The sequence below is a fragment of the Oncorhynchus keta genome, chromosome 27 (assembly GCF_023373465.1).
Source record: "Oncorhynchus keta strain PuntledgeMale-10-30-2019 chromosome 27, Oket_V2, whole genome shotgun sequence".
Classification (NCBI taxonomy): Eukaryota; Metazoa; Chordata; class Actinopteri; order Salmoniformes; family Salmonidae; genus Oncorhynchus; species Oncorhynchus keta.
In genome coordinates this window covers 3,648,078-3,670,577 of record NC_068447.1, presented here as the reverse complement: position 1 = coordinate 3,670,577, position 22,500 = coordinate 3,648,078, and the positions used below count along the sequence as shown (strand labels likewise).

Here is a 22,500-nt window from a genome sequence, read left to right as displayed (position 1 = left end):
GGAAAGTGTTCAGAGTTCAGGGCCCGTCTGCTCTACGACAACAACAGGGCTAACAGGGTGTGCATCGCCTGCTACACCACCCTAGTGGGGGTTCCCCCCTCCCCCGCCAGTCTGACAAGCAGCACATACAGAAGACGGTCAATATTAGAGGTATGTAGCAGATCCTGACTGCTGTAGAACGGTTAAAGGAGAGACCAGAGATAATATATATAGGTAAGATAACAGAACCTCTATAAAAACAGACACTTCAGAAGTCCTGACTGCTGTAGAACGGTTAATTAAAGGAGAGACCAGAGATAATATTTATAGGTAAGATAACAGAACCTCTATAAAAACAGACACTTCAGAAGTCCTTACTGCTGTAGAATGGTTAAAGGAGAGACCAGAGATAGTATATATAGGTAAGATAACAGAACCTCTATAAAAACAGACACTTCAGAAGGTTCTGCTGAAGGTGTGAGTCCTGACTGAAAGCCTTGGTCAAACACATTACCAAAAGTTATACCAAGGACATGCATTTATGTCAAATACTTTTCTACATTTTTTAACTGTAGTTGAGAAGTTAAAGACAGGAGTGATGTAATATACTGGTGTGTGTGTGTGTGTGTGTGTGTGTGTGTGTGTGTGTGTGTGTGTGTGTGTGTGTGTGTGTGTGTGTGTGTGTGGTCTACAGAAACAGGCATCGGTGGCAGCAGAGAACAGTGTGATGTGTAGCTTCCTCCACCACATGGAGAAGGGAGCAGGCAGAGGCTGGCAGAAAGCCTGGTTTGTCATCCCAGAGAATGAACCACTGGTGCTGTACATATACGGTGCTCCTCAGGTGAGATGACCTGTTATAACACCTCTATTAACCTGTTATAACAACCCTATTAATCTGTTATAACACCCCCTATGAACCCGTTATAACACCCCCTATTAACCTGTTATTACACCCCTATTAACCTGTTATAACACCCCTATGAACCTGTTATAACACCCCCTATTAACCTGTTATAACACCCCTATTAACCTGTTATAACAACCCTATTAACCTGTTATTACACCCCTATTAACCTGTTATAACACCCCTATTAACCTGTTATAACACCCCTATTAACCTGTTATTACACCCCTATTAACCTGTTATAACACCCCTATTAACCTGTTATAACACCCCTATTAACCTGTTATTACACCCCTATTAACCTGTTATAACACCCCTATTAACCTGTTATAACACCCCTATTAACCTGTTATAACACCCCTATTAACCTGTTATTACACCCCTATTAACCTGTTATTACACCCCTATTAACCTGTTATTACACCCCTATTAACCTGTTATAACAACCCTATTAACCTGTTATAACACCCCTATTAACCTGTTATAACACCCCTATTAACCTGTTATAACACCCCTATTAACCTGTTATAACACCCCTATTAACCTGTTATAACACCCCTATTAACCTGTTATAACACCCCTATTAACCTGTTATTACACCCCATATTAACCTGTTATTAAGGTGTTAGACTGGTATTAACTGTTATAACACCCCTATTAACCTTAGACTGTTATTAGACTGTTATTAGACTGGTTTTAACTGGTATTACACTGGTATTAACCTTGTTATACACCCCTATTAACTGTTATAACACTTTTAACTGGTTATAGACTGGTGTTAGACTGGTGTTAGACTGGTGTTAGACTGGTTAGACTGGCGTTAGACTGTTATTAGACTGGTTTTATACTGGTGTTAGGCTGGTGTTAGACTGTTGTTAGACTTGTTAGACTGGTGTTAGACTTGTTAGACTGGTGTTAGACTTGTTAGACTGGTGTTAGACTGTTGTCAGACTGGTGTTAGACTGTTGTCAGACTGTTGTCAAACTTGTTAGACTGTTGTTAGACTGTTGTTAGACTTGTTAGACTGGTGTTAGACTGTTGTTAGACTTGTTAGACTGTTGTTAGACTGTTGTCAGACTTGTCAGACTGTTGTCAGACTTGTTAGTCTGTTGTCAGACTTGTTAGACTGGTGTTAGACTGTTGTCAGACTTGTTAGACTTGTCAGACTGTTGTCAGACTTGTCAGACTGTTGTTAGACTTAGACCGCCGAGACTGCTGATAGACCGCTGATAGACTATTGTTAGACTGATAGACCGCTGATAGACTATTGTTAGACAGCTGATAGACTATTGTTAGACTGCTGTTAGACTATTGTTAGACTGCTGTAGACTGTTGTTAGACTGTTGTAGACTTTGTTAGACTGTTGTTAGACTGTTGTCAGACTTGATAGACTGCTGTTAGACTGTTGTTAGACTTGTTAGACTGTTGTTAGACTGTTGATAGACTTTGTCAGACTGTTGATAGACTATTGTTAGACTGCTGATAGACTATTGTTAGACTGGTGTTAGACTATTGTTAGACTGTTGTCAGACTTGTTAGACTGTTGTCAGACTTGTTAGACCTGTTGTAGACTTTGTTAGACTGGTGTTAGACTGTTATCAGACTTGTTAGACTTGTCAGACTGTTGTCAGACTTGTCAGACTGTTGTTAGACTTGTTAGACTGGTGTTAGACTTGTTAGACTGGTGTTAGACTGTTGTCAGACTGGTGTTAGACTGTTGTCAGACTTGTCAGACTGTTGTCGGACTGTTGTCAGACTTGTTAGACTGTTGTCAGACTTGTTAGACTGTTGGCAGACTGTTGTTAGACTGGTGTTAGACTGGTGTTAGACCGCTGATAGGCCGCTGATAGACAGCTGATAGACCGCCGATACGCCGCTGATAGACCGCCGATAGACTGCTGATAGACCGCTGATAGACTATTGTTAGACCGCTGATAGACCGCTGATAGACTATTGTTAGACCGCTGATAGACTATTGTTAGACCGCTGATAGACTATTGTTAGACCGCTGATAGACTATTGTTAGACCGCTGATAGACTATTGTTAGACCGCTGATAGACTATTGTTAGACCGCTGATAGACTATTGTTAGACCGCTGATAGACCGCTGATAGACTATTGTTAGACCGCTGATAGACTATTGTTAGACCGCTGATAGACTATTGTTAGACCGCTGATAGACCGCTGATAGACTATTGTTAGACCGCTGATAGACTATTGTCAGACCGCTGATAGACCGCTGATAGACTATTGTTAGACCGCTGATAGACTATTGTTAGACCGCTGATAGACTATTGTTAGACCGCTGATAGACTATTGTCAGACCGCTGATAGACTATTGTTAGACTGCTGATAGACTATTGTTAGACCGCTGATAGACTATTGTCAGACCGCTGATAGACTATTGTTAGACCGCTGATAGACCGCTGATAGACTATTGTCAGACCGCTGATAGACTATTGTTAGACCGCTGATAGACTATTGTTAGACCGCTGATAGACTATTGTTAGACCGCTGTTAGACCGCTGATAGACTATTGTTAGACCGCTGATAGACCGCTGATAGACTATTGTCAGACCGCTGATAGACTATTGTTAGACCGCTGATAGACTATTGTTAGACCGCTGTTAGACCGCTGATAGACTATTGTTAGACCGCTGATAGACTATTGTTAGACTGCTGTTAGACCGCTGATAGACTATTGTCAGACCGCTGATAGACTATTGATAGACCGCTGATAGACTATTGTTAGACTGCTGATAGACTATTGTTAGACCGCTGATAGACTATTGTTAGACCGCTGATAGACTATTGTCAGACCGCTGATAGACTATTGTTAGACCGCTGATAGACTATTGTCAGACCGCTGATAGACTATTGTCAGACCGCTGATAGACTATTGTTAGACCGCTGATAGACTATTGTCAGACCGCTGATAGACTATTGTTAGACCGCTGATAGACTATTGTCAGACCGCTGATAGACTATTGTTAGACCGCTGATAGACTATTGTTAGACCGCTGATACACTATTGTTAGACCGCTGATAGACCGCTGATAGACTATTGTTAGACCGCTGATAGACTATTGTTAGACCGCTGATAGACTATTGTCAGACCGCTGATAGACTATTGTTACCGCTGATAGACCGCTGATAGACTATTGTCAGACCGCTGATAAACCGCTGATAGACTATTGTTAGACCGCTGATAGACTATTGTCAGACTATTGTTAGACCGCTGATAGACTATTGTCAGACCGCTGATAGACTATTGTCAGACCGCTGATAGACCGCTGATAGACTATTGTCAGACCGCTGATAGACTATTGTTAGACCGCTGATAGACTATTGTTAGACCGCTGATAGACCGCTGATAGACTATTGTTAGACCGCTGATAGACTATTGTTAGACCGCTGATAGACCGCTGATAGACTATTGTTAGACCGCTGATAGACTATTGTTAGACCGCTGATAGACCGCTGATAGACTATTGTCAGACCGCTGATATACTATTGTCAGACCGCTGATAGACTATTGTTAGACCGCTGATAGACTATTGTTAGACCGCTGATAGACTATTGTCAGACCGCTGATAACCCGCATAGACTATTGTTAGACCGCTGATAGACCGCTGATAGACTATTGTCAGACCGCTGATAGACTATTGTTAGACCGCTGATAGACTATTGTCAGACCGCTGATAGACTATTGTTAGACCGCTGATAGACCGCTGATAGACTATTGTCAGACCGCTGATAGACTATTGTCAGACCGCTGATAGACTATTGTCAGACCGCTGATAGACTATTGTTAGACCGCTGATAGACCGCTGATAGACTATTGTTAGACCGCTGATAGACTATTGTTAGACCGCTGATAGACTATTGTCAGACCGCTGATAGACTATTGTCAGACCGCTGATAGAATATTGTCAGACCGCTGATAGACTATTGTCAGACCGCTGATAGACTATTGTTAGACCGCTGATAGACTATTGTCAGACCGCTGATAGACTATTGTCAGACCGCTGATAGACTATTGTTAGACCGCTGATAGACCGCTGATAGACTATTGTCAGACCGCTGATAGACTATTGTTAGACCGCTGATAGACTATTGTTAGACCGCTGTTAGACCGCTGATAGACTATTGTCAGACCGCTGATAAACTATTGATAGACTATTGTTAGACCGCTGATAGACTATTGTCAGACCGCTGATAAACCGCTGATAGACTATTGTCAGACCGCTGATAAACCGCTGATAGACTATTGTCAGACCGCTGATAAACCGCTGATAGACTATTGTCAGACCGCTGATAAACCGCTGATAGACTATTGTCAGACCGCTGATAGACCGCTGATAGACTCAGATAATGAACCACTGGAGCTCTACATATACTCCTCAGGTGAGATGAGATGTGTGAGAGGCTTAGCTACGTGCTTGTACTTCCACTGAACATCCTGAATTAAGTGATTCTAATTCTGACCGTTTACTTGCTGTGTTTACCCTCCTTCAGGATGTGAAAGCCCAGCGCTCTGTCCCTCTGATTGGCTTCGAGGTCTCCCTTCCTGAGTCATGTGACCGCATGGAACGCCGCTTCTCCTTCAAAATCAGCCAATCACACCTTACGCTCTACTTCAGCGCCGACGGGGAGGAGCTACAGCGCCGCTGGACAGAGGTCCTATCACGTGCAGGGAGAGGGGAGGAGCTACAGGCTCACGGTTCAATCATAGAGACCCTAGAGGAGGAAGGGGAGGAGACTGCAACCTCGGGAGAAAATACGTGATTGGTTAGAAGGCATAAAATCAGTATTAGATCATCTGCTGTATACACATAAAAACTACAAACTACAAACTACAAACTATACAGATCATGAGCAGCACATATGCACAGTCTAAAACTTAGAAACACACACACACACACACACACACACACACACACACACACACACACACACACACACACACACACACACACACACACACACACACACACACACACACACACACACACACACACAGACATACACACACACACACACACACACACACACACACACACACACACACACACACACACACACACACACACACACACACACACACACACACACACACACACACACACACAGATTTACAGACACACAGACACACACCTCTCTGTATTTAATGTCAGTGATCAGTCAGTTGCATGATAATCTGCGGGTCCGTTTCTTTCAGTCAGTGTATTGCTCATCGTCTCATTAGTGAACCAGTGTTTGCAATAACGAAACAATGCCAGTCGAAGGAAAGTGTTGCTCCTTCTCCTCCCTTCAGAAGAAATACATTACATGAAGATTAGTGTGTCATAGTGATTTTACATCCTTTCATTCTGAGCACAGAACAGACATCCTCCTCTGTACCATTTCCCAATCCATGTTGATGATGTCATGTTTAGAACATTGAGTGGTTACTATGCTGTCTGAGTGTTCTAGGGTTCTGAGTGTTCTAGGGTTCTATGGTTCCGAGTGTTCTATGGTTCTGAACGTGTGTAACTCTCCACAGAAGGAAGTAGAAAGCTGATTATACCCTACAGCTGTGTTTCTGTGTCTGTTTCTCGATGTGAAATGGCTGTTGTTTGGATGGTGATGGTGATTGTAAATCCTATCCTATCTGTTACTTTCTTCCTAATGCAATGAGATGATTCCTGAAGGGCTGGACAGTGTTGGAATATAATGATGGACTGAGGGCTAACTGACCCCTGGACGGAGGGACGGACAGAGACTGTCCCTGAATCCCTGGCCCTTTGGCTGAAGAGAAGAGGAAACGATATGGCTGTCTGCTACAACTGCTCGCTCCCGAGTCTGCTCTTGGGGATGTTAAGCTACAGATGGAGGATCATAATATGAGACAGTTTGCTACAGCTGGAATCCTGCAGCAACAGGAAATGTGAATTAATACGTGGATTATAATAAATTAACCTTTTTTTTTTTTAAGTAAGGGTTGATAATGAAAATTGTTACGCCAAATCAAGTCTGAAATTTTAAAGTGTACAAACAAACAAACAAACAAACCTTAGAAGCGTTTTTTAAACCTTGAATATACTACAAGTTTGCACAAAAGAGTGATCAAATGAAGGTCCATCATCTGTATAGCCTTACACTCTTACAGTCACCAAATGGTATCCTTCCTCCTCAAGCACTCTCTCTCGTCATCATCTGTATAGCCTTTCCCGTCTACTCTGGGAGGATGTGTTACACTCTTACAGTCTCCAAGTGGTATCCTTCCTCCTCAAGCACTCTCTCTCGTCATCATCTGTATAGCCTTTCCCGTCTACTCTGGGAGGATGTGTTACACTCTTACAGTCTCCAAGTGGTATCCTTCCTCCTCAAGCACTCTCTCTCGTCGGGTTCGGCTGTATAGAATTTAGAATATAGAATTCCCCAATTTGAAACTGTCCCTTATTATGGAAAATAGTTTGCTTAGTTCTTAGTACCGGGGAGCAAGTTGTTTTGTACGTAGAGCGTGGAAAGAAGATGCTGTTCCATTACCACAGGTAACGAGCTATTAAAAGAAGATTTAAAAAAATATATATATATATATTATTTTTAGAGGTTTGACTCCAATTGAAAAAGTTACGTTTCTGGCCCCTTTCTCACTTTTGACAATTAGACACAGTGTTTTCTAACCGTTTAAATCCCTCGATGCCCATGTTATCTCTAGAGCCAAGGGCCCACTGATGAATAGAGGATTGAACCCATCTATAACTGAATGCATTCTTTATTAAAAAGCATGTATTTAGTTCCTGACTTGCAGAATCTTTCTGACTCCCTAAAACTAAACGCTTACATTTTTTTTTTTAAGACATCGGTCCCAATGTCTTGACAAGTGTTACAACACACCCCTCTGCCACCTAGTGGAGACAGACAGTATTACACTGTGTTACAACACACCCCTCTGCCACCTAGTGGAGACAGACAGTATTACACTAAGAGCGGCTGCAAAAAGCAGGGAATTAGTTGTTTGCCTGTTTGTATCTGGAAGAGACAGCGTGAGGAGGTATAGAAAGACTGATGAAATACACCACTGTCCATAAAATAATTTCTCTTTCTAAAACATGGTAATATAGCTGGAGCTTCTCGTGTCAGAGATGTATTTATAATATTGTACTAATGAAGCCCTTAGTAGAGACATTGACAACGTCTTCCCAATTTCCACCGATCTGTTTAGACTACGGTACATTGGGATGTGGTTGTGCTGTTGGGTGAGAAAGCATGTTGTGTTGACAGATTTACAATAGAGAGAGAGAGAGAGACAGAGAGAGTGAGAGTGAGAGAGAGAGACAGAGAGAGAGAGACAGAGAGAGAGAGAGTGTGTGCGAGAGAGAGAGAGAGAGAGAGAGAGAGAGAGAGAGAGAGAGAGAGAGAGAGAGAGAGAGAGAGAGAGAGAGAGAGAGAGAGAGAGAGAGAGAGAGGCGGGGAAGGGGGGAGACTTAAGAGATTTCAGAAATGGCTTCTGTTTGTATCATTCTAACCAGTGGTATCTGACTTAATGAGAGTGTTTTACTAGTTAATACAGAGAATGATACAGTATATATGAAACAGCAAAAATAGAGTTTAATATTTTAGATGTTTTAATGAATCTGGGTTGTTTATGTATGGTTTTTTTTTTACATGCATTTGCATTGTAAATATAATTTATTCTCCTCTCGGCCCAGTTTTGTGGGTGAGGTGTAAGTCTACATGTGTCATTGCTGTCATATTGGTGCCGTCTAGATTGGACTTCACATTATCGTGGTTGAACTACTTTTGGAAATCCCAGAACTTCTACAATAACTACTAACTACAGTATCAGTCTGAAGATGATGATGTTAATGAACATAACGGAAAAGGGAATAGATACTAGCCTGGTACCAGGTCTATTTGTGCTGTTTTTGCCAACTCATCCATTAAAAACATCCATTGGAGTTGGCCAGACAGCACCAACAGATCTGGGACCAGGCTAAACTGAAACGTTGTCTTTGTTTTTACCCCTAAACTAGTAACTCAACGTGGTGATTGGTCGAATCGATGAATTCCAAAGGTATATCTTCTTCTTTTTTTTTTAAATACAGCTGAACAATTGTTTTGGATTGATATTGCTTTGTTATTGGTGCTCTTTGTTGCCTGAGAGAAACAGTCAGTAGCTTAGCTACAGTATAATAACGCCAGATAGACAACACCAGGTATAAGGTGCCGTGTGTAAATATTGACATTCCAGTGTGTGCTTGACTTTGCCGTCCATCCAGCCTCTACTGTACCTAGCCTGGTACCAGATCTGCTTGTGCTGTCTAACCTAGCCTGGTACCAGATCTGCTTGTGCTGTCTAACCTAGCCTGGTACCAGATCTGCTTGTGCTGTCTAACCTCGCCTGGTACCAGATCTGCTTGTGCTGTCTAACCTAGCCTGGTACCAGATCTGCTTGTGCTGTCTAACCTAGCCTGGTACCAGATCTGCTTGTGCTGTCTAACCTAGCCTGGTACCAGATCTGCTTGTGCTGTCTAACCTAGCCTGGTACCAGATCTGCTTGTGCTGTCTAACCTAGCCTGGTACCAGATCTGCTTGTGCTGTCTAACCTAGCCTGGTACCAGATCTGCTTGTGCTGTCTAACCTAGCCTGGTACCAGATCTGCTTGTGCTGTCTAACCTCGCCTGGTACCAGATCTGCTTGTGCTGTCTAACCTAGCCTGGTACCAGATCTGCTTGTGCTGTCTAACCTAGCCTGGTACCAGATCTGCTTGTGCTGTCTAACCCAACTCTGTGACAACTCTTGAGCAAGCAGCACAAACAGGTCTGAGTCCAGGCCCCGCCCACTTCATGTGCCAAGAACACAGATTCAAAGTGTTGGTTTAAATCTGAATACCTATACATTAGGTCACGTTGATCCCCACGTCCCCTCTATGAAAGAATGTTCATGTTGAATTATAGCATATATATACTTTTATCTATCTGCACTATAGAGTGTTGACGAGTGTCAGTCTTGTCTCCAAACAGCACAGACAACAGGACCACGACTGTCTGCGCACATAACAATACTGTCGATAAAGTTTATATAAATTAGTTTGCTGGGACATTACATTACCACGGTAACAGCTACAACATGCCTTACAGTACAGTTTTATAGCTTCTTAGGACATAATCCAGTCAACACCGCTTTATGTCACCTCTGCTTTTGCCAATGTACACGTGGGGATACTACGGTACGATTGAGGCTCTCAGTGTAACGGATGTGAAACGGCTAACATAGTTAGCGGTGCGCGCTACTAAATAGCGTTTCAATCGGTAACGTCACTTTGCTCTGAGACCTTGAAGTAGTAGGAAATGTGTTATAGTCTCACTGAGTGTAAAGGTCATAATGTGATACAGTTATGTCCTCTTTTCGTGAATGACACAACAGTATATATGTTTTATTGTCAATAGGAATGGAGTGTCACTGTTATTATAATTATTATTAGGATTATTCTTATTACTAATAATAATATTAGTGGCAGGCCACTGGGTACCATTGTATGTCGATATACATATGAAATCTGTGCAAGATAACGATGAAATGTTTATGAGTTTAAAAAAAATAAAAGGAAGACTACAGGTCTATGTGTCATTACGGTGTTTGGTTCTCTGAAACACTGAGATTATTATTAGGTTTATTCCATATTCAATCTAAATAGATGATCTAATTAATTCATTAATCAAAATCAACATGACGCCTTTCCGATGGGTGAAACTTCTGGACATTTATTCCATGTGTCATCAGTAGGACCTACATGAAAACAACATTTAATCAATTTGTCATCAAGTAGGCCTGAATACAAAACAACATTTATGCCATGTCATCAGTAAGCGTACATAAAAACAACATTTATTCCATGTTTAATCAGTAGGACTGCATCATAGCAGTAAATAAGAGGATATAGCTTCTGGTATAGTTTTGTGATTTGCGACCTTTGTGACAAGCAGATGAAATATTTGGTAAGTGGAAAACAACCTCTAAACTGGCCTATGTACATTCGTGGTTCTCTTTACGCAATCCTATTGGCTGAAGAACATTCTAGCCCTGCCTACCCGACCCGTTCATTGGAAACCTGGCTTGTCCGTCAAAGCTCGAACGATCCTTCGTTCAGTGTTGACGGAAAAAAAAGCAATACGGACACTCCTTTACCTGCAATACCGATATGTTGTATCTTTTTAATTGGGTTAAACTTAGGTTAAGGTTATAGTTACGGCGAAGGCAAGAGTCGTTTTTACAGGTCAGGAGTGTTCCTTGTAGCCTCTCTCCCTGGTTGACGTCGGCGAGGATTTCTCCTACTTTCACCCCACTTCTCGTAATAGAACGGTTCGCAGAATGATTTGATCACAACTCCCCCCCCCCCTCGCAGCTACACGGAACGAACACGGCTCATTCATAACGGTGTTTGTGCGGTGATAGTCTCGTTCTCTCTCTCTCTCTCTCTCTCTCTCTCTCTCTCTCTCTCTCTCTCTCTCTCTCTCTCTCTCTCTCTCTCTCAGTCTCTCTCTCTCTCTGTCTCTCTCTCTGTCTTTCTGGATTTGAAGCTGCAGTATTGATTATTCGATCCTGCTAAGATACTATCTTTGAATAGTAACTCAGGAACCGACTTGGTAGAGAAATGTCTACCTATAACGAGGGGCAGAACAGCGAGGAAACGGGGAGATTTGATTCGTATCAAAATCGCGTTTTGGTACAGCGAGCGCCTCACGAACAGCCGCAGACTGTGTTCGTCATTCTTGACACGGCCGAAGCGCTGAATTTGATCAGGTGAGTCAAAGATACACACACACACCTATATATTTATATAAATAGATAGATGACAGCTATTTTATTCCGTTGGATATAGATTTCCATCTATTATCTCCCACTGGTCTACTTATAAAACCAGTAGAACTACTGGGCATTTTGACCTAATTTGTTGAGTAAATGTTCTGGGATGGCATCACTCTCTGATATATATATATATATATATATATATATATATATATATGCAGCTGCAGTATCAGAAAGTAAGTGTTCTGGTAGACAGAAAGCTCTCTGTCTAAGCAAGGTGATTAATAGACACACACACACATGGGGTCACTAATTCTGCTTAGATGTGTAGGGTGAGTCATCTCCTTCAGCATTGGGCTTATCTGTTGTCTACTGGACAGGATGCCATGAATGACATGCTATGGGGGGGGGGGCAGGTAGCCTAGTGGTCAGAGTGTTGGGCTGCTAACTGGGATATTGCTAGATCGAATCCCCCGAGCTGACAAGGTAAAAATCTGTCGATCTGCCCCTGAACAGGGCAGTTAAACCCACTGTTCCTGGGCCGTCATTGTAAATAAGAATGTGTTCTTAAACTGGCTTGCCTGGTTAAATAAAGGTAAAATAAAAAAATCACAACCGTGTCGGAGGAAAGATGTGAACCAATACAGTAACATGGAATGTGTGTTGTTCACTCCTGTGGCATCAATAAAACCAATGTTCTACCATGGAGCTTAATTCATTAGTAGGTGGCATGTCAGACAGCCCTGGCAAACTGGTTATCATCTGAGATGGTTTTGTAGTGGAGGATTGCAGTTGGATGTATTTATTATTTTAAGATAAGATCATGAGAGGGGGGTGTGTAGTAGTAGTAGTAGTAGTATGTGTGCCTGTATACCAATTAGCAACCTTGACCTGAAATAAAAAGCCAAAGTGCATTTGATTCCACATAGCTGTTAAGTTTGCATTCCTGTTATAGTTGAAACGGACCCACTAAACTGTTGCTCTTATAGATGAAACGGACCCACTACACTGTTGCTGTTATAGTTGAAACGGACCTACTAAACTGTTGCTGTTATAGTTGAAACGGACCCACTAAACTGTTGCTGTTATAGTTGAAACGGACCCACTAAACTGTTGCTGTTATAGTTGAAACGGACCCACTACACTGTTGCTGTTATAGTTGAAACGGACCCACTACACTGTTGCTGTTATAGTTGAAACGGACCCACTACACTGTTGCTGTTATAGTTGAAACGGACCCACTACACTGTTGCTGTTATAGTTGAAACGGACCTACTAAACTGTTGCTGTTATAGTTGAAACGGACCCACTAAACTGTTGCTGTTATAGTTGAAACGGACCCACTACACTGTTGCTGTTATAGTTGAAACGGACCCACTACACTGTTGCTGTTATAGTTGAAACGGACCCACTAAACTGTTGCTGTTATAGTTGAAACGGACCCACTACACTGTTGCTGTTATAGTTGAAACGGACCCACTAAACTGTTGCTGTTATAGTTGAAACGGACCTACTAAACTGTTGCTGTTATAGTTGAAACGGACCCACTAAACTGTTGCTGTTATAGTTGAAACGGACCTACTAAACTGTTGCTGTTATAGTTGAAACGGACCCACTAAACTGTTGCTGTTATAGTTGAAACGGACCCACTAAACTGTTGCTGTTATAGTTGAAACGGACCCACTAAACTGTTGCTGTTATAGTTGAAACGGACCCACTACACTGTTGCTGTTATAGTTGAAACGGACCCACTAAACTGTTGCTGTTATAGTTGAAACGGACCCACTAAACTGTTGCTGTTATAGTTGAAACGGACCCACTAAACTGTTGCTGTTATAGTTGAAACGGACCCACTAAACTGTTGCTGTTATAGTTGAAACGGACCCACTACACTGTTGCTGTTATAGTTGAAACGGACCTACTAAACTGTTGCTGTTATAGTTGAAACGGACCCACTAAACTGTTGCTGTTATAGTTGAAACGGACCCACTAAACTGTTGCTGTTATAGTTGAAACGGACCTACTAAACTGTTGCTGTTATAGTTGAAACGGACCCACTAAACTGTTGCTGTTATAGTTGAAACGGACCCACTAAACTGTTGCTGTTATAGTTGAAACGGACCCACTAAACTGTTGCTGTTATAGTTGAAACGGACCCACTAAACTGTTGCTGTTATAGTTGAAACGGACCCACTAAACTGTTGCTGTTATAGTTGAAACGGACCTACTAAACTGTTGCTGTTATAGTTGAAACGGACCCACTAAACTGTTGCTGTTATAGTTGAAACGGACCCACTAAACTGTTGCTGTTATAGTTGAAACGGACCCACTAAACTGTTGCTGTTATAGTTGAAACGGACCTACTAAACTGTTGCTGTTATAGTTGAAACGGACCTACTACACTTGTATTTTTGTTACACTTTCAATGTCCACATGTTGTTGTATAAAAAGGCAAGTTGCATAATGTGATTTAACTATGATGATTTACCGGGCTATAACGTTAGCTGTAATTCAGTAAACTCTTAACACGTCTTGAAAGTTACCCAATCTGTATTTTATGTTTTGAATGGGTTTTAAATTCCTGGACGGTTGTTGTAACATACTGTCTCCTCGTGTGTGTGTGTGTGTGTGTGTGTGTGTGTGTGTGTGTGTGTGTGTGTGTGTGTGTGTGTGTGTGTGTGTGTGTGTGTGTGTGTGTGTGTGTGTGTGTGTGTGTGTGTGTGTGTGTGTGTGTGTGTGCCATGCGTGTGGACCTTGTGTCTGAGTGGAAATGACTCAGCAGAATTCTCCCTCTCAGCTCAATTTTATGGTTTCCTGTAGGTCACATCCCAAATTAAACCCTATTTCCTTTATAGTGCACTACTTGTCATGGTCCCTGATCTAAAGTAGTGCACTATATAGGTGCCATTTGGGACTATATTTCCTATCTACAGCCTGGTCTGGGATGAATGTAGATCTGCTGAGGGGTTGTTATTTAGTACTGTTTGACCAACTAAATGAAAACACATCTCCCCAATAACATCACACTGAGGGCATGTTGAGTGGAATAACATCACACTGAGGGCATGTTGAGTGGACTATTCCTACAATAACATCACACTGAGGGCATGTTGAGTGGAATAACATCACACTGAGGGCATGTTGAGTGGAATAACATCACACTGAGGGCATGTTGAGTGGAATAACATCACACTGAGGGCATGTTGAGTGGAATAACATCACACTGAGGGCATGTTGAGTGGACTATTCCTACAATAACATCACACTGAGGGCATGTTGAGTGGAATAACATCACACTGAGGGCATGTTGAGTGGAATAACCACACTGAGGGCATGTTGAGTGGAATAACATCACACTGAGGGCATGTTGAGTTGAATAACATCACACTGAGGGCATGTTGAGTGGAATAACATCACACTGAGGGCATGTTGAGTGGAATAACATCACACTGAGGGCATGTTGAGTGGAATATTCCTATGATAACATCACACTGAGGGCATGTTGAGTGGAATAACATCACACTGAGGGCATGTTGAGTGGAATAACATCACACTGAGGGCATGTTGAGTGGAATAACATCACACTGAGGGCATGTTGAGTGGAATATTCCTATGATAACATCACACTGAGGGCATGTTGAGTTGACTATTTCTACTTCCATTATTATTATTATTATTATTTATTTTTTAACGAGGCAAGTCAGTTAATAGTAAATTCTTATTTACAATGACGGCCTACCAAAATGCCCCCTGGGGTTGGGGGCTGGGATGAAAAATGTAAATCAGTTTAAATAAACATATAGGCAAAAAACATCAGGACAAGCCTATGTAACGGATGTGAAGTGGCTAGCTAGTTAGCGGTGGTGCGCGCTAATAGCGTTTCAATCGGTGACGTCACTTGCTCTGAGACCTTGAAGTAGTGGTTCCCCCTTTGCTCTGCAAGGGCCGTGGCTTTTGTGGAACGATGGGTAACGATGCTTCGTGGGTGACAGTTGTTGATGTGTGTCTACCGTGCTCGCGTCGACTGTAGTCTACCGTGCTCGTGTCGACTGTAGTCTACCGTGCTCGTGTCTACTGTAGTCTACCGTGCTCGTGTCTACTGTAGTCTACCGTGCTCGTGTCGACTGTAGTCTACCGTGCTCTACCGTGCTCGTGTCTACTGTAGTCTACCGTGCTCTACCGTGCTCGTGTCTACTGTAGTCTACCGCGCTCTACAGTGCTCGTGTCTACTGTAGTCTACCGTGCTCGTGTCTACTGTAGTCTACCGTGCTCGTGTCTACTGTAGTCTACCGTGCTCTACCGTGCTCGTGTCTACTGTAGTCTACCGTGCTCTACCGTGCTCGTGTCTACTGTAGTCTACCGTGCTCTACCGTGCTCGTGTCTACTGTAGTCTACCGTGCTCTACCGTGCTCGTGTCTACTGTAGTCTACCGTGCTCTACCGTGCTCGTGTCTACTGTAGTCTACCGTGCTCTACCGTGCTCGTGTCTACTGTAGTCTACCGTGCTCGTGTCTACTGTAGTCTACCGTGCTCGTGTCTACTGTAGTCTACCGTGCTCTACCGTGCTCGTGTCTACTGTAGTCTACCGTGCTCTACCGTGCTCGCGTCTACTGTAGTCTACCGCTCGTGTCGACTGTAGTCTACCGTGCTCGTGTCTACTGTAGTCTACCGTGCTCGTGTCTACTGTAGTCTACCGTGCTCTACCGTGCTCGTGTCTACTGTAGTCTACCGTGCTCGTGTCTACTGTAGTCTACCGTGCTCGTGTCTACTGTAGTCTACCGTGCTCTACCGTGCTCGTGTCTACTGTAGTCTACCGTGCTCTACCGTGCTCGTGTCTACTGTAGTCTACCGTGCTCTACCGTGCTCGTGTCTACTGTAGTCTACCGTGCTCTACCGTGCTCGTGTCTACTGTAGTCTACCGTGCTCTACCGTGCTCGTGTCTACTGTAGTCTACCGTGCTCTACCGTGCTCGTGTCTACTGTAGTCTACCGTGCTCGTGTCTACTGTAGTCTACCGTGCTCGTGTCTACTGTAGTCTACCGTGCTCTACCGTGCTCGTGTCTGTAGTCTACCGTGCTCTACCGTGCTCGCGTCTACTGTAGTCTACCGTGCTCGTGTCGACTGTAGTCTACCGTGCTCGTGTCTACTGTAGTCTACCGTGCTCGTGTCTACTGTAGTCTACCGTGCTCGTGTCGACTGTAGTCTACCGTGCTCGTGTCGACTGTAGTCTACCGTGCTCGCGTCTACTGTAGTCTACCGTGCTCGCGTCTACTGTAGTCTACCGTGCTCGCGTCTACTGTAGTCTACCGTGCTCGCGTCGACTGTAGTCTACCGTGCTCGCGTCTACTGTAGTCTACCGTGCTCGCGTCTACTGTAGTCTACCGTGCTCGCGTCTACTGTAGTCTACCGTGCTCGTGTCTACTGTAGTCTACCGTGCTCGTGTCTACTGTAGTCTACCGTGCTCGTGTCTACTGTAGTCTACCGTGCTCGTGTCGTCTGTAGTCTACCGTGCTCGCGTCTACTGTAGTCTACCGTGCTCTCTACTGTAGTCTACCGTGCTCTCTACTGTAGTCTACCGTGCTCGCGTCTACTGTAGTCTACCGTGCTCGCGTCGACTGTAGTCTACCGTGCTCGCGTCGACTGTAGTCTACCGTGCTCGCGTCTACTGTAGTCTACCGTGCTCGCGTCTACTGTAGTCTACCGTGCTCGCGTCTACTGTAGTCTACCGTGCTCGCGTCTACTGTAGTCTACCGTGCTCGCGTCGACTGTAGTCTACCGTGCTCGCGTCTACTGTAGTCTACCGTGCTCGCGTCTACTGTAGTCTACCGTGCTCGCGTCGACTGTAGTCTACCGTGCTCGCGTCTACTGTAGTCTACCGTGCTCGCGTCTACTGTAGTCTACCGTGCTCGCGTCGACTGTAGTCTACCGTGCTCGCGTCTACTGTAGTCTACCGTGCTCGTGTCTACTGTAGTCTACCGTGCTCGCGTCGACTGTAGTCTACCGTGCTCGTGTCTACTGTAGTCTACCGTGCTCGTGTCTACTGTAGTCTACCGTGCTCGTGTCGACTGTAGTCTACCGTGCTCGTCTACTGTAGTCTACCGTGCTCGTGTCTACTGTAGTCTACCGTGCTCGCGTCGACTGTAGTCTACCGTGCTCGCGTCTACTGTAGTCTACCGTGCTCGTGTCTACTGTAGTCTACCGTGCTCGCGTCTACTGTAGTCTACCGTGCTCGCGTCGACTGTAGTCTACCGTGCTCGCGTCTACTGTAGTCTACCGTGCTCGTGTCGACTGTAGTCTACCGTGCTCGCGTCTACTGTAGTCTACCGTGCTCGCGTCTACTGTAGTCTACCGTGCTCGCGTCGACTGTAGTCTACCGTGCTCGCGTCTACTGTAGTCTACCGTGCTCGCGTCTACTGTAGTCTACCGTGCTCGCGTCGACTGTAGTCTACCGTGCTCGCGTCTACTGTAGTCTACCGTGCTCGCGTCTACTGTAGTCTACCGTGCTCGCGTCTACTGTAGTCTACCGTGCTCGTGTCGACTGTAGTCTACCGTGCTCGTGTCGACTGTAGTCTACCGTGCTCGTGTCGACTGTAGTCTACCGTGCTCGTGTCGACTGTAGTCTACCGTGCTCGTGTCGACTGTAGTCGCAGTTTGTTTAACACATTGTTGTTTCTCTTTCTCTATTGTTTTTTGTCGTTTTTTATATAATGGAACAGATTAGAGACATAACTAAATTACCAGGTTGGTACAGATTAGAAAGATAGCTAAATGACCAAGTTTATACCAAGAAAAACATATTCATTAATTGTTTTATTTTTGATCAATTAAAATAAGACCATAAGCACAGATAAAACAATGAGACAGATATTTCACCCCATGTATAAATGTGACGCATCCATTTCGCGTTTTATTCACTACCAAATATGTGGCTGGCTGTAGGAGAATATGTATTTTGGCCAATATTCTGATAATTTTCTCATTGCTCAAAATAGTTTTCTGTTCCCAAAACTAAAATCTGTTCCGAACTGAGAGGACAAAGTTTTTGTACACTACACTTTCCTAAAGTTTTAAAATGTTTTTTTTGTTGTTGTTATTTTTGGAGTGCAGAGGCACATTTGAGTTACTATTGCACATTTCGCAGAGTAGCCATTCCCTGACGGAAATATGCAGGTATATGCTCGGACGGGCCAATAGGATCTCGCTAACTCGTGTCTGGTTAAGACTCCGCCCCCTCCCCGGTTCCCTGGTTCTGCCCACTATGACTCATTTGTTCCCGTTTGAAATGATAAACAGTGGTCTATCTTGGTTTAGTTATACAAATATTTTACTAATAGGCTCCATTTGGCAGGATTTCGTTTAGACTCGGCTATTTTAACGAACGAGAACATGTTATAATGTTTAATCTGCCTCCGTGTCTAATAACAGTAATATTGATACAATGATTCCCCTGCATACTGTGTTGTTACAATGTTTACACCACAATGTTCGCCAGTCATTACTCCTGTTAGGCTACAATATTATAACGTTTCATTCGACAGAAAGTTGGTGCGTGATTTATAGTAGTCCGGGTAGTAATGGGTTTAGTTCACTTGCTTCCTATTTTTAGCCGCTCTACGGATGCCTGTCATTTTGTCGCGCTGGAGCCTAAGCAATTAATACGATGTAACAAGCCAATTTCTTAGCATACAAAAGGCGTTTTTTAGATGTTATTGTCTAATGTTCATTTGATCGCTGAGGCAAAACAAAACATGTTTTTGGTTGGGACCTAGTTGAATGTTGAGGAGGTTTCTATAAATGTGTTTTTTTTGTCGGTTGAACCGTTGAGCGGCGCAGAAGGCTACATCCTCCTCTTTATGATGACAACATGGCTTCCTATTCTACACATTAAAACAAAACAACGACATTTTTGTTTTGACAAACTAATTCTCATTTTTCTGCATAAGTCTAATTGTGAGACTGGAATATTTCCCCACTAAGGACCGATTATGGAATTCCATTACTCGGGTTTCAAGCTGACGGGCTTTCAGTTATTTTTCTCCTGAAGGCAACGGGACTACTTATTCAATTATTGGTGAGTCGGATATATTATTGTTTTCATATTATAATAGTCATAAAGACTAATATGAGCTCGTATTTGGTTCGGTCGTCGCGGTGTCATTCGTCGGTGGTAATTCTAGAACAAGACATCTTGGCGGTGTTTCTGTGTTGACATTCTGTGAACGTCTGCTTGGCATCCGGGGTTGGTGTTTATGGATCTATTTTTCATCCCCTCAGCCTAGGCTACTGACGAGACCTGCTATAATGTATATTAAACAAGAACATATATGTAACATTTTTACTGAATTACAGTTATATAAGGAAATCAGTCAATTAAAATATAATAATAATAATATATGCCATTTAGCAGACGCTTTTATCCAAAGCGACTTACAGTCATGTGTGCATACATTCTACGTATGGGTGGTCCCGGGAATCGAACCCACTACCCTGGCGTTACAAGCGCCATGCTCTACCAACTGTGCTACAGAAGGACCACCATAAATAATCTTATTAAGGCCATAATCTATGGATTTTACATGACTGGGCAGGGGAGCAGCCATGGGGAGCCAAAAGGTCGGATATGGAAGTCCTGGGCTGGCATGGTTACATGTGGCCCAGAGTTTTTAGTCTGGTTGAACTTACTGTAAATTCTCTAAAACAACGTTGGAGGCGGTTTATGGTAGAGAAATGAACATTCAATTCTCTGGCAACAGCTCATGTGGACATTTTAGAGTGGCCTTTTATTGTCCCCAGCACAAGGTGCACCTGTGTAATGATCATGCTGTTTAATCAGCTTATTGATATGCCACACCTCTCAGGTGGATATATATCTTGGCAAAGGGGAAATGCTCACTAACTGGGATGTTAAAAAAAAGAGAAAATATTTTTGTGCGTATGGAAATGCTTATTTTCCACCATAATTTGCAAATAAATTAATTCAAAATCCTACAATGTGATATTCTGGATGTTTTTTCTCTCATTTTGTCTGTCATAGTTGAAGTGTACCTATGGTGAAAATTACAGGCCTCTCTCATCTTTTTAAGTGGGAGAACTTGCACAATTGGTGGCTGAAAAAATACTTTTTTTGCCCCACTGTATGTTACTGACCTGTAGTTGTATGTTACTGATCTGACCTGTATGTTACTGACCTGTAGTTGTATGTTACTGATCTGACCTGTATGTTACTGACCTGTAGTTGTATATTACTGACCTGTAGTTGTATGTTACTGATCTGACCTGTATGTTACTGACCTGTAGTTGTATGTTACTGACCTGTAGTTGTATGTTACTGACCTGTAGTTGTATATTACTGACCTGTAGTTGTATGTTACTGATCTGACCTGTATGTTACTGACCTGTGGTTGTATGTTACTGATCTGACCTGTATGTTACTGACCTGTAGTTGTGTATTACTGACCTGTAGTTGTATATCACTGACCTGTATGTTACTGACCTGTAGTTGTATATTACTGACCTGTAGTTGTATGTTACTGACCTGTAGTTGTGTATTACTGACCTGTAGTTGTATATCACTGATCTGTAGTTGTATGTTACTGACCTGTAGTTGTATATTACTGACCTGTAGTTGTATGTTACTGATCTGACCTGTATGTTACTGACCTGTGGTTGTATGTTACTGATCTGACCTGTATGTTACTGACCTGTAGTTGTGTATTACTGACCTGTAGTTGTATATCACTGATCTGTAGTTGTATGTTACTGACCTGTAGTTGTATATTACTGACCTGTAGTTGTATATTACTGACCTGTAGTTGTATATTACTGACCTGTAGTTGTATGTTACTGACCTGTAGTTGTGTATTACTGACCTGTAGTTGTGTATTACTGACCTGTAGTTGTGTATTACTGACCTGTAGTTGTATGTTACTGACCTGTAGTTGTATATTACTGACCTGTAGTTGTATGTTACTGACCTGTAGTTGTATGTTACTGACCTGTAGTTGTATGTTACTGACCTGTAGTTGTATGTTACTGACCTGTAGTTGTATGTTACTGACCTGTAGTTGTGTATTACTGACCTGTAGTTGTATATTACTGACCTGTAGTTGTATGTTACTGACCTGTAGTTGTATGTTACTGACCTGTAGTTGTATATTACTGACCTGTAGTTGTATATTACTGACCTGTAGTTGTATATTACTGACCTGTAGTTGTATGTTACTGACCTATAGTTGTATGTCACTGACCTGTAGTTGTATGTCACTGACCTGTAGTTGTATATTACTGACCTGTAGTTGTATATCACTGATCTGTAGTTGTATATTACTGACCTGTAGTTGTATGTTACTGACCTGTAGTTGTATATTACTGACCTGTAGTTGTATGTTACTGACCTGTGTATTACTGACCTGTAGTTGTATATTACTGACCTGTAGTTGTGTATTACTGACCTGTAGTTGTGTATTACTGACCTGTAGTTGTATATTACTGACCTGTAGTTGTATATTACTGATCTGACCTGTATGTTACTGATCTGACCTGTATATTACTGACCTGTAGTTGTATGTTACTGACCTGTAGTTGTATATTACTGACCTGTAGTTGTATATTACTGACCTGTAGTTGTATGTTACTGACCTGTAGTTGTATGTTACTGATCTGACCTGTAGTTGTATATTACTGACCTGTAGTTGTGTATTACTGACCTGTAGTTGTATATTACTGACCTGTAGTTGTATGTTACTGACCTGTAGTTGTATATTACTGACCTGTAGTTGTGTGTTACTGACCTGTAGTTGTATGTTACTGACCTGTAGTTGTA

At 42.8% G+C, this 22,500-nt stretch overlaps 2 protein-coding genes and 1 long non-coding RNA gene across 40 annotated transcripts in view; 2 read left to right on the top strand and 1 right to left on the bottom strand.

Moving 5' to 3' along the window:
* The window catches only part of LOC118377459 (FYVE, RhoGEF and PH domain-containing protein 1-like), a 139,960-nt gene extending 129,472 nt beyond the window's left edge, over nucleotides 1–10,488 (top strand). For both annotated transcript variants that reach the window (XM_052481288.1, XM_052481289.1), the window contains exons 13-15: nucleotides 1–150; nucleotides 674–820; nucleotides 5,402–10,488. The exon at nucleotides 1–150 is cut by the window's left edge and continues 9 nt beyond it. In XM_052481288.1, coding sequence (XP_052337248.1) covers nucleotides 1–150; nucleotides 674–820; nucleotides 5,402–5,671 — 567 coding nt within the window. In that variant the 3' untranslated portion in view covers nucleotides 5,672–10,488. The remainder of the gene's footprint in view (nucleotides 151–673; nucleotides 821–5,401) is intronic.
* Nucleotides 10,489–10,920: 432 nt separating this feature from the next.
* The window catches only part of LOC118380754 (transcription factor E3-like), a 46,298-nt gene continuing 34,718 nt past the window's right edge, over nucleotides 10,921–22,500 (top strand). For 11 of the 13 annotated variants that reach the window (XM_052481284.1, XM_052481282.1, XM_052481277.1 and 8 more), the window contains exon 1: nucleotides 10,923–11,674. In XM_052481284.1, the coding sequence (XP_052337244.1) occupies nucleotides 11,526–11,674 (149 nt within the window). In that variant the 5' untranslated portion in view covers nucleotides 10,923–11,525. Of the gene's footprint in view, nucleotides 11,675–19,008; nucleotides 19,750–22,500 lie in introns of those variants that run through there. The other 2 variants (XM_052481285.1, XM_052481286.1) reach the window with 2 other exon arrangements.
* LOC127912353 (uncharacterized) overlaps nucleotides 20,819–22,500 on the bottom strand; it is a 3,339-nt gene continuing 1,657 nt past the window's right edge. For 4 of the 25 annotated variants that reach the window (XR_008081998.1, XR_008081993.1, XR_008082003.1 and 1 more), the window contains exons 2-3: nucleotides 21,590–21,673; nucleotides 20,819–20,846 (exon numbers count right to left, since the gene is read on the bottom strand). This is a non-coding gene — a long non-coding RNA (uncharacterized LOC127912353). The other 21 variants (XR_008081997.1, XR_008081992.1, XR_008082002.1 and 18 more) reach the window with 9 other exon arrangements.